At 38.5% G+C, this 15,107-nt stretch overlaps 1 protein-coding gene across 6 annotated transcripts in view; it reads right to left on the bottom strand.

Moving 5' to 3' along the window:
- Positions 1–15,107, bottom strand: part of JAM2 (junctional adhesion molecule 2) — a 66,292-nt gene that overhangs the window by 22,478 nt on the left and 28,707 nt on the right. For all 6 annotated transcript variants that reach the window (XR_014244634.1, XR_014244635.1, XR_014244636.1 and 3 more), the window contains exon 2: positions 4,304–4,369. Coding sequence is in view for 3 of the 6 variants with exons in the window: in XM_082391970.1 (XP_082248096.1) it covers positions 4,304–4,369 (66 nt within the window). In the remaining 3 variants the exon portion in view is untranslated. The remainder of the gene's footprint in view (positions 1–4,303; positions 4,370–15,107) is intronic.

Consider the following 15,107-nt stretch of genomic DNA (forward strand, 5'->3'; position numbering starts at 1 on the left):
TTCTGTGTCTAGCCCTCGGCGTTATTATGCCATAATATAGTGGTTTAAGGCGCAGGCTTTGAAGTTAGACCTCTGCCATAAACCAGATGTGTGATATTGAGCAAATTATTTAACTTTTTAAAAAAAGATGTGATTGTGTTCACATCTGTAAAATGACAAAAACAACATTACTCATCTTGCAAAGTTGTGGTAAAGATTAAATGAGATAATATATTTACATACTTGGGTGCACATGGTACTCTGTATATAGTCCATGTTCCATAAATGGTTATTATTACTTTTACCCATGAGGCACTTCTCTTACTTGTAGTTGTAAGCTTGCCTTGGCATGGTAGAAATCCATACTTAATAACATCATAAATCTACCTCCAAATTACTCAGATTTGAGCTAAAGTGTTTCCTGTGTTTGAGGCAGCAAAGAAAATAATATAGACATAAGTCATACTTTCTCAAAGCAAGGCATATTAGGACAGAAAAATGCACCAAGTTTTTCTATTAAGATGATTATTACATTGTCAAAAATATCTGTTCCAGTTTGGATTGAGAAAAGATAATTCTCTGTTTGGAAAAAGCATTTGTTCAACATGTAGCAAAATAATCACTTTAAGGAATCACACACCTAGAATCATTGTGAATTTTAATTTTTCTAAGATTCTGTATTGTTGACTCTTGTTTGATTTCATTCTCTGTGCTCAAGTTAAAAATCATCAAAATCTTACATAATGCAAGAAGAGAATGGATACTACCAAAGTAGTTCTGGAGAATTACCATAAATTATTACTTCTGTGGAGAAAAGCATGCTATTAAATTCTGATTTATTGCTCTCAGGGTTGTGCTCTGTGCATAAGGCTGCTCATGTAATTTACAAGCCTGGCAGAGCAGCCCTCGCTTTACCCTCATTCTGCTTTTGGCCTCACTATGGGAAGTGATACAGAAAAGCAGTACTGAAAAGAAGGAATTAACTAATTCATGATTTATTGACATCAGAGAGACAAAAGACAAAAAACTGAATGAATTGGGGGGAACACACATATACATATACACAAATCATAAAATATTTTAGTACAACTCAACAACAAAAAAAACAAACAACCCAATCAAAAAATAGGCAGAAGACCTAAATAGACGTTTCTCCAAAGAAGACATACAGATGGCCAATAGGCACATGAAAGATGCTCAATATTGTTAATTATTAGAGAAATGCAAATCAGAACTACAATGAGATACCACCTCACACCAGTCAGAATGGCCATCATTAAAAAGTCTACAAATAACAAGTGCTGGAGAGGGTGTGGAGAAAAGGGAACCCTCTTGCACTGTTGGTGGGAATGTAAGCTCGTGCAGCCACTACAGAAAACAGTATGGAGGTCCCTCAGAAAACTAAAACTAGAATTACCATATGATCCAGCAGTCCCATTCCTGGGCATATATCCGGACAAAACTATAATTCAAAAAGATACATGCACCCCTATGTTCATAGCAGCACTATTCACAATAGCCAAGACATGGAAACAACCTAAATGTCCATCGACAGATGAATGGATAAAGAAGAGGTGGTACATATATACAGTGGAATACTAACTACTCAGCCATTAAAAAAAAAAAAAAGCCATTTACAGGGGGCTTCCCTGGTAGTGCAGTGGTTAAGAATCTGCCTGCCAATGCAGGGGACAAGGGTTCGAGCCCTGGTCCGGGAAGATGCCACATGCTGCGGAGCAACTAAGCCCATGCACCACAATTACTGAGTCTGCACTCTGGAGCCCACGAGCCACAACTACTGAACCCAAGTGCCACAACCACTGAAGCCCGCGTGCTCCAAAACAAGAGAAGCCACTGCAATGAGAAGCCCGCGGACCGCAACGAAGAGTAGCCCCCGCTCGCTGCAACCAGAGAAAAGCCTGTGCACAGCAACAAAGACCCGACATAGCCAAAAATAAAATAAATAAATTAAAAAGAAGAAAAAGCCATTTGCAGCAACATGGATGCCGTTAGAGATTATTATATTAAGTGAAGTAAGTCAGAAAGAGAAAGACAAATACCATATGATATCATTTATATGTGGAATCTAAAATATGACACAAATGAACCTATCTAAAAAACAGAAACAGACTCACAGACATAGAGAACAGACTTGTGGTTGCCAAGGGGGAGGGAAGGTGGGGGAGGATAGACTGGGAGATTAGGGTTAGTAGATACAAATTATTACATATAGAATGGATGGAGAACAAGGCCCTACTGTATAGCACAGGGAACTATATTCAATGTCCTGGGATAAACTGTAATGGAAAAGAATAGAAAAAAGAATGTATAATGTATATATCCATAACCAACCGAGTCACTTTGCTGTGCAGCAGAAATTAACACAACATGGTAAATCAACTATACTTCAATTAAGAAAAGTAAAAACAAAAAAATATTTTAGACTTTAAGTAAAATTAAGTTACTGCATAAAATATCCTAAAAGTGAAATGTTGAAGAAGATAGATAGAAATTTATTTTTGCTTTATGGAAAGCCAAGTTGGAATGATTGGAGCACATATAAAATAGAATCAAAATATAACTTTTTATTAAAAGGAGCAGAGGCGAGATTAAAAAAATAGAAATTACTTGGGAGTAAATAAGACTAACATTTGATTGCAATAAACATAGAAGGATTTTCTATTTCCCATCTGTAGAAGGATTTATTTTAAAAATAAAACATACATTTTAAAGTGATATAAAAATGGTACAGGGTTTTTGTTTAGAGTGTTGGAAATGCTTTGAAACTAGATAGAGGTGGTGGTCACACAACATTGTGGATATAATAAATGACACTTAATCGTTCACTCTAACATCGTGAATTTTATGTTATGTGAATTTCGCCTTAATACATTTTTTTAAAGTAATGTAAGACTAAAGAATACACTTTTGGCATCCTAATTCAGATATCATGGCGTAGGGCCTGGGGAGGCAGAGATGAATATCTGTGGTATCCAGTTGGACCCAACAGTAAGATCCTCCAGAAAAGTAAAAAGTGAGAGAAATTAAGTTTGTTTCCTTTGTCCCACATGGATACCCTGATCCCTTTTCCTCTCACTGAGCTCACTCACTGGCTTTTCCAGTCTCCTTTTGGGCATCTCACCCAGCCCTGTTTGTCTTCCCTGTAAGTACTCCATAGTCCCAAATTACTACCAATCATTAATTTCTGTTTCCCACCTCTTCCCATTTAAAACTACGTCATGATAAAGAGTGTTTTATTAGGTTAATCATGTAAAATATTAGGACTTCAAAGAACCTGAATAACCTAAATAATTATTTAAGTGAATGACTGATTCACTGCTTCTTATTATAGCATATTATTATTTAACAAGCACATATAACTTACTATATGCCAGGCATGTCTGTAAGCACCGGTTAAATACTAGATCATTTAATTCTTCTCACGCCAGGCCCCTTTTTTAAATCTTTTTCTCTTTACTCCAAACCTATCTCTCTCCAACTGCAGGAAACTAAGACATGCCTAAAGAAAAGGGATCAGACATTTGAAATCAGTTTCTTAAATGTTTATGGTCTAAAGAAGCATCACATTTAAGAAACAGTAATTTTTCAGGTTGCCCAGTATTATTAATGTGTTCTAGGTAAAAACCCTTCAGAGAAGTAGTAGATAGTCAACATTTGAAGTAAATTTATAAAGGCTCATAATTCTTTTTGGTTATTAGATCCTTAAAAATTTTTTTTAATTGTGATAAAATATACATAACTTAAAATTTACCTTCTTAATGATTTTTACTGTACAGTTCAGTAGTGTTACATATATTCACATTGTTGTGCAAGCAATCTCCAGAACTTTTTCATCTTGCAAAATTGAAATTTTATACCTGTTGAATACCAACTCCTCCCTTATAAATATTTTAAGAGGCTAAAATAAGTAGCAAAATGATACCCCAACAATAGGCTATATTAACGTTATCTTAAATACATAGAGTGGGGTTTGCAGTGTTAATTCCCATTTACCAAATTTAGCTGACTGGAAACTTTGCAAGATCTCCTTCTCCCAGTTTTACAAATTAGATTTGCTTTGTTGCAGATACTTTATGTAACGAGACATTCTTTGTACATCAGGTCTCTCGTGGAATGTCCAAAATTTCTACTGAGGAGGTGGAGAAACAGTTCTCAAGGGGGAAACAGCAGTGAGCAGCATTTCAGCAGAGGAGTTAGCGTGAAGTGAGACAGAGGTTCCTGACAGATAGAAAGGCACTAACGTGTGTCACCTCTGTGAGTTATTTCAACAATACAGACCATGAAAACCAGTAAGGTACTCTACCTTGATATTCTATTGCTGTGACCACTTGATGATCTTTTGAGGCAGAGAATCCATAGGTCTTATGATCTGAAAGATTAAAACAGATAGGATAATTAAAATAGTGCAAAAGGCCATTTTCAAATGTTTGAATGGCATGCCATATTAAAGAAAACTAGCCTGAAGTTTGGTGACAGTTTCACACAATTCATAACACATAAGTTTTAAAGTATCGAAATAGGAAAAGCTAAGGCAAACTATATGTTTTTTCCATTTTCTATATTGTGGTTTTGCCCTTTAAGCATTTCCCAAAGCAGAACTCATGCATCTATTTGCGCCCCTCCCCACTGCTGCCCCCCCAGACAGCACACTCTCACAAGCTCAACTGCTAAACAAGAGTTTATGTCTTTAATTCAGCCTAATGTGCGATCTAGTACTGTCACAGGTATTGCCCCCTGCAAATAAAAGCTAATTATTTTTAGTGCTTTATGTAAGGACATAAATTGCTTTATGAACTTATCCCTGACTATACCTATATCATATAGAAATGAGTCATTCAACGTATTTACTATGAAATGTACATAGTACATACATAGTATGTACATGATATATACATGGTACATATGTACATAGTATATACATAATATATAATGATTATAAACTTTGTATAATAAAGTTCTGATAAAAAATGCAAACAGAACACCTTTGTTATCCCCCTAAACAGTTCCATGATTTTCCAATCCTGGAAAAATCACTGATCTATAGGACTGAAATCCTTAATGGGGTCTGATATGATGATGATGATGATGATGATGATGATGATGATGATGATTGATGGTGACGATATTATCAGTTTCCCCACCTGATGAAATCCACATTTATTTCAGGTGGGGAAACTGAGGCACAGAGAGGGTAAGAAACTTGGCCAAGGTTATATTAGTAGTAAGTGGTGGATCTGGGATTTTAACTTACCTAAATTATACCCAAAGCCCACATTGTTTATTACTCTTCTATACTGGGCCTCACATCACGTTCCTCCCAAGCTGAACTATGAGGAAGGACTGCAGATTAACAAAGATGCCTGGTGGAAAAGTCCACTGGTCTAATGAAGATGGCATAGGTTGAGAAATTGGTGGTAATAAGCAAGGCAAGGACTGGCTCAGAAGAATAACAGGAAGATGGAAGCTAAGAGGCTATGACTGGAGAAGTAGGGCACTAAGGTAACCTCAGAGGAAAGCTCTAGATAAAGCTTTCTCAATGTTGACACTATTGACATTTGAGACTAGATCATTCTTTGTTGTGGGAGGCTGTCCTGTGCATTGTAGGATGCTTTGCAGTATCACTTGCTTCTACCCACCAGATGCCAGTGGCATCCCTACCCCCCACCCCAAGTCATGACAACCAAAAATGTTCCTAGATATTGCCAAATGTCCCCTGAGTGTAGGATGGGGAAGTCCTACCTGGTTGAGAACCACTGCTCTAGACTTACAGCTAGGCTGGTTTGACAACCCAGGAATAGACTTAAGGAGGGCAAGGAACCATGAGTTCAAGGATTTTGAAAGTTCCTATAAGATCAGAATTTCTTAACTATGAAATAATTTATTACACTTTTGTGAAGGAGAGAAAAATCCTTCATATGACATGGCATCTTGTCTTTCAATCATTCATCTATAAGTACATTGATATGTAAATGAATCTTCCACTGTGCCAGATTTTATCACTCCTGAAGAATACATGCTATTCTGGACAATTTTTTTTTTTTCCTTTCTCTCTTCTCTTGGAAGCCTGGACAGCAAATCTAATTGTGAAATTAAAAATCTCAAAAAACTATAAACCTCAAATGTCTAGCTCAACTGTTCAACATTGTTTAACTATTCAGGTTCTACCTATCTCTAAATTGAAAACATCTTCACTAAGGAAACTGACAAATCTATGTGAAGAACGTAGGCCTGAACTGATCCTTTTTACTGACCCTTGTAAATATACTTGTATAAAGCAGTAACCCACTTGGCTCAGTCTTAGAGAGGTATTGGAGCCACCAAAGAGTAATTTCAAAATAACTCTTTTGCTTGCATATTTCAAAAACCATGAAGGGGTCCAAGAAATCTTTTAAAATACTCTATTTTCCCTTTTCCATGTACTTTTGTCACATGCTAGAATATGTCCCATAGTCCTCTGAACCGCTCCCCCCCAGCCCCTCATGCCTTTCTTTTCCAGCTTCTCCTCTCCTGCCTCAACTTTATTTTGTAGAGTCCAAAAGGAGGGTTTGGATTTTCAGACAGCAGAGGAAGGGAAGAGACTAAGCTGGCCAAGCCAGAATCCTCTTAAGTGAGCTGGAGAAAAGTTAGGGTCTCATGGGTCCTTGTGCATTACACCTACGTTTAAATGACATGATCGTTGAATGTTTTTGCCTGTGATTCTGATTCTAAACCATTATTCTGTGAAACTTTCGAAGTACACTTTGAAAGAGTCTCTTTTCTCCTTTAGAAATGTGTAAATTAGTGTGCTCAGAGAAGTTCCAATTATGACTGGCGTTTCTCGTGACTTTTGAACTATTTTAGTATACTTTTTAGACAAAACAATGAAGATTCATATTCCCTAGAAACCAGTTGAGGGGACAATGTTGGCAAAATAGGAAAAGATAATCTTTGTTCCCTTCACATCACATCTTTGAACTTTTCAAACACCACACTGCCTACTGAGAATGTTCATTTTCTTTAGGAGTCTTGGGCCTACTTTCATTTGAGGCAAACATTAGTCCAATCTGAGACTGTAAGATTTAGGATCAGATTGAATCATCTTTTCCTTTTCCTTTTTTTAAAAAAAATAATTAATTAATTAATTTTTGGCTGTGTTGGGTCTTTGTTGCTGCGTGCGGGCTTTCTCTAGTTGTGGCGAGTGGGGTCTACTCTTCGTTGTGGTGCACAGGCTTCTCATTGCGGTGTCCTCTCTTGTTGCAGTTGCAGAGCACGGGCTCTAGGCATGCAGGCTTCAGTAGTTGTGGCACACGGTCTCAGTAGTTGTGGTGCACGGGCTTAGTTGCTCCGTGGCATGTGGGATCTTCCTGGACCAGGGATCAAACCCATGTGCCCTGCATTAGCAGGCAGACTCTTAACCACTGCGCCACCAGGGAAGTCCCTCTTCCCCTTTCTCAGTTCCACTTTTCTACTTGCTAAAACTTCCTTTGAGAATTATTTCTTCAATTTTCAAAAATCACTTTTAAAGTTCTATGGAAAATAACAGCTGTTAACTTCAGGAATTTTATTAATTCCCTCATAACTTTTGTATGTATATATTTGAATAGAAAAAAAAATGTGTCTCAGACAAGGAAAAAGAAAGGATTGGTTGAATTGCAAAAACTATGAAGGCAAAAAAATTATAACGGGGCTTAGTACTATTAAATTAATGAATAGATAGCATTTCTTGGTAGGCTGAATATTTCCTTCAATGATTTTAAGCATCTTCTCCTAGCTGTCTTGCTTCCTCTAATTCTATTTACTTCAAGGGTTGCCTTTAATTAAGTAAAAATATTTTTTAAAGTGTAGTCACTTACGTTGAACTTAAACAGAAAGCTCTAAATCTTAAAAAAAAAATAAGATTTCTACTGTTTACCAGCCTGTCTTCGAATTCAGTTTTATTTTTCTAACTTGAACCCAATAACTCTATTTATGAAAGCAAAATGTTTTGTATCAATATTTCACTAGCAGATGTTAGGAATAGGATCTGTTGGCCGTATTCTTTTTTTTTTAAATATATTTATTTATTTATTTAATTTATTTATTTTTGGCTGTGTTGGGTCTTTGTTGCTGCACGCGGTTTTTCTCTAGTTGCGGCGAGCGGGGGCTACTCTTCGTTGCTGTGTGCGGGCTTCTCACTGCGGTGGCTTCTCTTGTTGCAGAGCACAGGCTCTAGGCGCGTGGGCTTCAGTAGTTGTGGCACACGGGCTCAGTTGCTCCGTGGCATGCGGGATCTTCCCAGACCAGGGCTCGACCTGTGTCCCCTGCACTGGCAGGCTGCTGGCTGCTTTCTTGAATTGATTTTTTTTCTTCACTTTTCTTGAGTAAGTTAAGTAGAAAAATAAACAAAAACTTGTCATGTAGGGCCGCTGGTTAAGGTCAAAAATTGTTTTAAACCTAGCTACAAAACGTCTTTCATAGTTATGGATGTGTGCCAAAATCACTGGCAGAAGTTCATAAAATGAGATTAAGAGATGATTATTTCCATAACTTCTAAATCTCCAAGTCAAGTAATTCCTAGTCAAATAAAACCTTTGTGATTCTTTTCTCCCCCCACTGTAAGAATGAAAGTTCTTATATGTCTATCACCCATCTAAAATAATTTGGTTTGACTAAGAATAAATACGTATTCACACTATCACAGCTTAAAAATTTACTATAAAATTGTTATTTAAGTGAACACTTTTCATTGAAAACATGATTAGGAAAAACTGAGATGTTACCGAGGTTTTCTGTTTGTTTTAAAAGTACATTATAGAGGACTCCCCTGGTGGCACAGTGGTTAAGAATCTGCCTGCCAATGCAGGGGACACGGGTTCGAGCCCTGGTCCAGGAAGATCCCATGTGCCATGGAGCAACTAAGCCCGTGCGCCACAACTACTGAGCCTGCGCTCTAGAGCCTGTGAGCCACAACTACTGAGCCTGCGTGCCATAACTATCGAAGCCTGTGTACCTAGAGCCCGTGCTCCACAAGAGAAGCCACCACAATGAGAAGCCCGCGCACCACAACAAAGAGTAGTCCCTGCTCGCCACAACTAGAGAAAGTCCACGTGCAGCAATGAAGACCCAACGCAGCCAAAAATAAATAAGGACTAATAACTAACTAATAAGGACCTACTGTATAGCACAGGGAACTCTACTCAATACTCTGTAATGACCTATATGGGAAAAGAATCTAAAAAAGAGTGTATATACGTATATGTGTAACTGATTCACTTTGCTGTACGCCTGAAACTAACACAGTATTGTAAATCAACTACACCCCAATAAAAAATTCTTTTAAAAAAGTACGTTAGAGAGAATACCGTGCATAAAAGCAAGTCATAAAAACTGTGAGTATAAATTATTTCATAAGTTTTCAAAAATAAAAATAGCCATGTGTTTTCTTTTTTTTTTTAAATTAATTAATTAATTTATTTATTTTTGGCTGTGTTGGGTCTTCGTTTCTGTGCGAGGGCTTTCTCTAGCTGCGGCGAGCGGGGGCCACTCTTCATCGCGGTGCGCGGGCCTCACTATCATGGCTTCTCGTTGCGGAGCACAGGCTCCAGACGCGCAGGCTCAGTAGTTGTGGCTCACGGGCCCAGTTGCTCCGCGGCATGTGGGATCTTCCCAGACCAGGGCTCGAACCCGTGTCCCCTGCATTGGCAGGCAGATTCTTAACCACTGTGCCACCAGGGAAGCCCTGTGTTTTCTTTTTTAAAATTTATTTATATTATTTATTTTTGGCTGCATTGCGTCTTTGTTGCTGCATGCGGGCTTTCTCTAGTTGCGGCGAGTGGGGGCTACTCTTCGTCGCGGTGCGTGGGCTTCTCATTGCAGTGGCTTCTCTTGTTGTGGAACATGGGCTCTAGGCGTGCGGGCTTCAGTAGTTGGGGCACGCAGCCTCAGCAATTGTGGCTCTCGGGCTCAGTAGTTGTGGCTCGCGGGCTCTAGAGCGCAGGCTCAGTAGTTGTGGCGCAAGGGCTTAGTTGCTCCGCAGCATGTGGGATCTTCCTGGACCAGGGCTTAACTCATGTCCCCTGCATTGGCAGGTGGATTCTTAACCACTGCGCCACCAGGGAAGCCCTTAGTCATGTGGTTTAATCACTTATATACAATTATTAGAGTAACAAATATTAAAAAAATCCATAGGGCTAGCAGTAACAATAATACCATCCAGTATTTATTACAGATAAACATTTATATGGATAGAAAGTAACCCAATGAGGTAGGAATTAGGATATATTAGATAATATACTCATCTCTCTCACTATCTGTCATTCAACCATAATAGGTCATAGAAGGGGAGGGAGAGGAGAGGGCGGAGGAGGGAGAGGAAGGGAGTAAAGGAAAGGGAGAGAGAGACAGACACACAGACGGACACGTTCTTCTAGTCTCGGGCCATTCTGGCCCTTCTTCTTAATGAGACATTGGCATCCTATGTTCAGAGAAAGGAGAGCCACACCAAAGCACAAGGAGGAATAGAAGATGTGTTTGACCTTGGAGCTACCCATGGCTGATGTCCTGGTGAGTTAGTGATGACCTAAAGAATTTAAGGGTGATTTTGACAATGAATAAATTTTCCCCTTAAGAACCTAGCATCTAACAAAGACATGACTCCACTCTGTTAATATCCTTATTTGACAGATGTGACAATTGAGAGAGGTTAAGTACCTTGCTCAAGGCCACAACACTAGAAAGCAGGGAAGCCAAGATGTGCATCTACCTACAGAGAGTTTAGTCTGGCTCCACAGACCTCCTCCCACCCCACCCCCTCATCCCCATTCTCAAATCTGTGCAAAGCACTGGGAGAAATCAGTATCAGACAATGCTACTCTCAGGCACTCTGCAGACAACTTCACATCCACTATCAATCTTTAGGGTTGTAAAAATATTATTCAGGGAGTTTATAACAAATTGCCATTTTAACAGAGAAAGTGTTAATGGACAGATGTTTATGGTGAATGAATTAATTTGAAAAAACTTTGTATATTTGTTATATACTGCACAAAAGTTTTATGCTCCCTCCCTTTTCTGATTTTTTAATCATTTGAATACAAGAAGGACAAATGATGCTTTGGAACTAAGTATAAGTTGTTTTCATAAAACTATATGCGTTAGTAAATTTAGGGAAACTTTGACAGTTTTCCGTTACCCAAACAACTGGACGATTAAATTTTAATGTGGTATTCGCAATGAAGTAAATAAATTAACTTTTTACAGTAAAATAAATTCTCAAAAATTTCAAAGAAATGTTCTTCAAGCACATCTTCAAATGTTTAATGGTGGCCAACAGCATCAGAAAGCCATCAGTAGCTGAATTTCTCACCAGATACTCACCACTAGGACATGAAAGAAGCCCTTTGAGCATTCTGAGATCTTTTTTTGACACTCCCCAAGTGACAACCTCAGCCAAACACAATTTGTTCACCAGTGGCATTGACTATAGATTTTAGATAGACAACAACAGTCAACTCAAATCCAGCAGACTCTCAGACAAGATGAGGAAATGCCATCTTCCAACACTGATGCTAATAGGAATCACATACTCAATGTAAGGCATGGATATTAACCATTCTATGTCCTAATTCGTTCTCCCTAAGATTAGGGTGCCAGAAAACAATGGCCTTAACACTCTGTTAGTGTAAAATAAGAAATCATTACTAAAGATGTCAAGTATCAAAACAGACAATGGCCAAGATACTAAAATGGGAGATAAACCTGAGTGTCTCTCTTCACTAATTGATTTGTGGTCTGGTTTGTGTCTCACGAACATCCTTAAAATATAGATGGTACATCAGGCTTTGAGAACTTGATGATACTTTAAGATTATCCATTGCCCTTTAATCTAAAATTATAGTTGCTAATTCTTAAACTTCAATATAGTTTTTCAAGATTAAAAGTCCAGAACCACCACCAGCATTCGATAGTTACATTTCTCAGCAGCAATAAACATACTAATATAATTGTCAAATAAACAATTTTTGAGAAGACGTATTGTTAGTCACTTCTTCAGAATTTTGATCAGTTCTGAGCAAAAGATCTAAAACCAAGCTTCTGAATCTGGATTCTGAACTCTGGTTCTGAATCTCTATGATATGCAAATCTGCACAGAAAGTCCTAACAACTGACAACACAGATTATTCAGTGGCTGTTTGGGCCAGGGGACAATGAAATGGTTATTCTACAGTCATTTGATATTTATAAATCCACTTAAGCAACATATGTGAGAAGATAGCTCTTTACCATCTGTTAAGCTCTCTCTATCCCCTACTCTATATAGATGTTTGTTTTAAACTTTCTTTCCACTTCAAGAGTTTTATTTCTCCACCTTACTGACTGAATTTCAGGAATCAATAGCAACCGTTAAATGCAGCAAAAGTTATGTTTTGAAAGCATGAATATGCAGCTATGAATACAAATTGTGTTTTACAGAGACTAGCATAAAGAGTAGCAAAAAGATCTCTAATATCACCAGTCTGTTAAATTTATAATCTGCAAATGAAGTTATCTTTGCATTTCTCAAATGAAGATAGGGCACAGCTAATGTTTTCGATCTTTTTCTGAATTAGAAGATTTATAGAATACAATGAATAGACACATAACAGGAGACAGACTGACTGAGTTTAATAAGGCTTAAGCTTTGGGGCCCTCCCTTGCCTGGACACCTCCTAAGGGCCTGGGGGTGAAGTGAAGAGGGCCTAGTAATTTGTGCATATTTTGTAAAATTTGCAAGGATAAGATTTTTTTGTACAATTTTTCTTAGTGAGAACTCTAATAATCCATCCCGGCACACAGTTATGGACTGCTCCTTATTAATGAGTCTATTTAGCTTTCTAAATTTGACCACCCACAGTGGTCTTCAGGGTCCACTGTCTGATAGTTCAACCTTTAAAATAGTAAGATTTTTTAAAAATTTTTTTAAAAAATTAATTTATTTTATTTTATTTATTTTATTTTTGGCTGTGTTGGGTCTTTTGTTGCTGTGCGCGGGCTTTTCTCTAGTTGAGGTGAGCAGGGGTTACTCTTCGTTGCAGTGCACGGGTTTCTCATTGCAGTGGCTTCTCTTGTTGTGGAGCATGGGCTCTAGGCGCGTGGGCTTCAGTAGTTGTGGCACGTGGGCTCAGTAGTTGTGTCTCGTGGGCTCTAGAGCACAGGCTCAGTAGTTGTGGTGCACGGGCTTAGTTGCTCCGCAGCATGTGGGATCTTCCCGGACCGGGGCTCGAACCTGTGTCCCTGCATTGGCAGGCCGATTCTTAACCACTGCGCCACCAGGGAAGCCCCTAAAATACTAAAATTTTATATGACCAAGTAAATTGTATTCTCTTTCTCAAATTTCAATTCTTAAAATATGAGAGTTGAATAAATTTTAGTTTTTAACTCTCCTGCCGGATGATGATTCATAAAAGCTTTAGCCCTTAAGTTTCATACATGTGTTATTAATTAAATTCTATTACCATAAATGCTTCCAGAAGAGATCTGAAAACTAAGGGAAAGCTTCCCAGTTTATTGTTGCTTCATGTTTCCCTTGATTAATCTTCAGGAAGCCAAAGGAACAAGAACCATTTATTTTGAAGCAGAACATGGAAACAATGGCTTGGCGTTGCTTAACTGTCATATTTTACTACTGTCAGGCAAGATTGCTCAGGGTTAGTTACCCTGATTTCTAGGGTGCTCAAATCCAAGAACTATAATTTCCCCTTCCTTTTATTAAAGACAGTTCTCTGACTCATTCTTTTATTTCAAAACTGGTCCTACACATCCAACTGTGAGCTAACACCAGAATGCATTTTTTAGGGCCAGTCAACTAGGCCATTTGAAAGAAATGATTTAATGAACATCTGTGTTATGGACTGAATGTTTGTGTCTCCCCAAAATTAATATGTTGAAATCCTAACCCCCAATGTGATGGTATTAGGAGGTAGGGTTTGGGGGAGGTGATTAGGTGTTGAGGATGCCGCGCCCTCATGAATGGGATTAGTGTCCTTATAAAAGGGACCCCAGAGAGCCCTCTCTCTCTCTCTCTCCACCATGTGAGGATACGAGGAGTTGGCAGTCTGTGTTGTTAATAAAATTCAAAGAGTCGAAACAAACCAAATGTCCATCAGCTGATGAATGGATACATAAAATGAGGTCTAGCCATACAATGGCATATTATTTGGCAATGAAAAGGAATGAAGTACAGATAACATGATACAACACAGATAAACTTTGAAAATATTATAAGTGAAAGAAGCCAGTCACAAAGGCCATATATTATGACTCCACTTTTATGAAATTTCCAGCGTAGGCAAATCCACAGAGACAGAAAACAGTACGTAGTTGCCAAGGGCTGGGGAGAGTGACTGTTACAGGTATGGGGTTTCTTTTGGGGGTAATGAATATCTTTTGGAATTGGATAGTGGTGACAGTTGCACAAATCTGTGAATATGTTAAAATAAAACACTGAATTATCTACTTTAAAAGGGTGAATTGTATGGTATGTGAATTATACCTCAATAAAGCTGTTTAAAAAACAAAACAAAACAAACAAACAAAAAAGTATCAGTCTGCAACAAGGAAGCAAGCTCTCACAGACAGTGCATCTTCAAACACATTGATCTTGGACTTCTAGCCTCCAGAACCATGAGAAATAAATGTTTGTTGCTACCCAGTCTGTGGTATTTTTGTGATAGCAGCTCAACATAACTAAGACAATCTGCATGCATTCAAATCAGTGGGGCCTACAGAGCTACATCCTGGAATGGTCGTAAAATGAGTAGTAGAGATCCAATTTTTGACCCTTATTCAGATCAAGTATTAAAAAGGTGGACAAAGGTATTTGTGTCCAAATATGGCAGGTAAAAGTCTAATTGCTGGGACTTCCCTGGTGGTGCAGTGGTTAAAGAATCTGCCTGCCAATTCAGGGGACACAGGTTCGAGCCCTGGTCCGGGAAGATCCCACATGCCGCGGAGCAACTAAGCCTGTGCGCCGTAACTACTGAGCCTGCACTCTAGAGCCTGTGAGCCACAACTACTGAGCCCGAGAGCCACAATTACTGAGGCTGCATGCCACAGCTACTGAAGCCCGCACGCCTGGAGCCCGTGCTCTGCAACAAGAGAAGCCACCTCAA

Source organism: Balaenoptera borealis (assembly GCF_965194805.1).
Source record: "Balaenoptera borealis genome assembly, chromosome: 5".
NCBI lineage: Eukaryota > Metazoa > Chordata > Mammalia > Artiodactyla > Balaenopteridae > Balaenoptera > Balaenoptera borealis.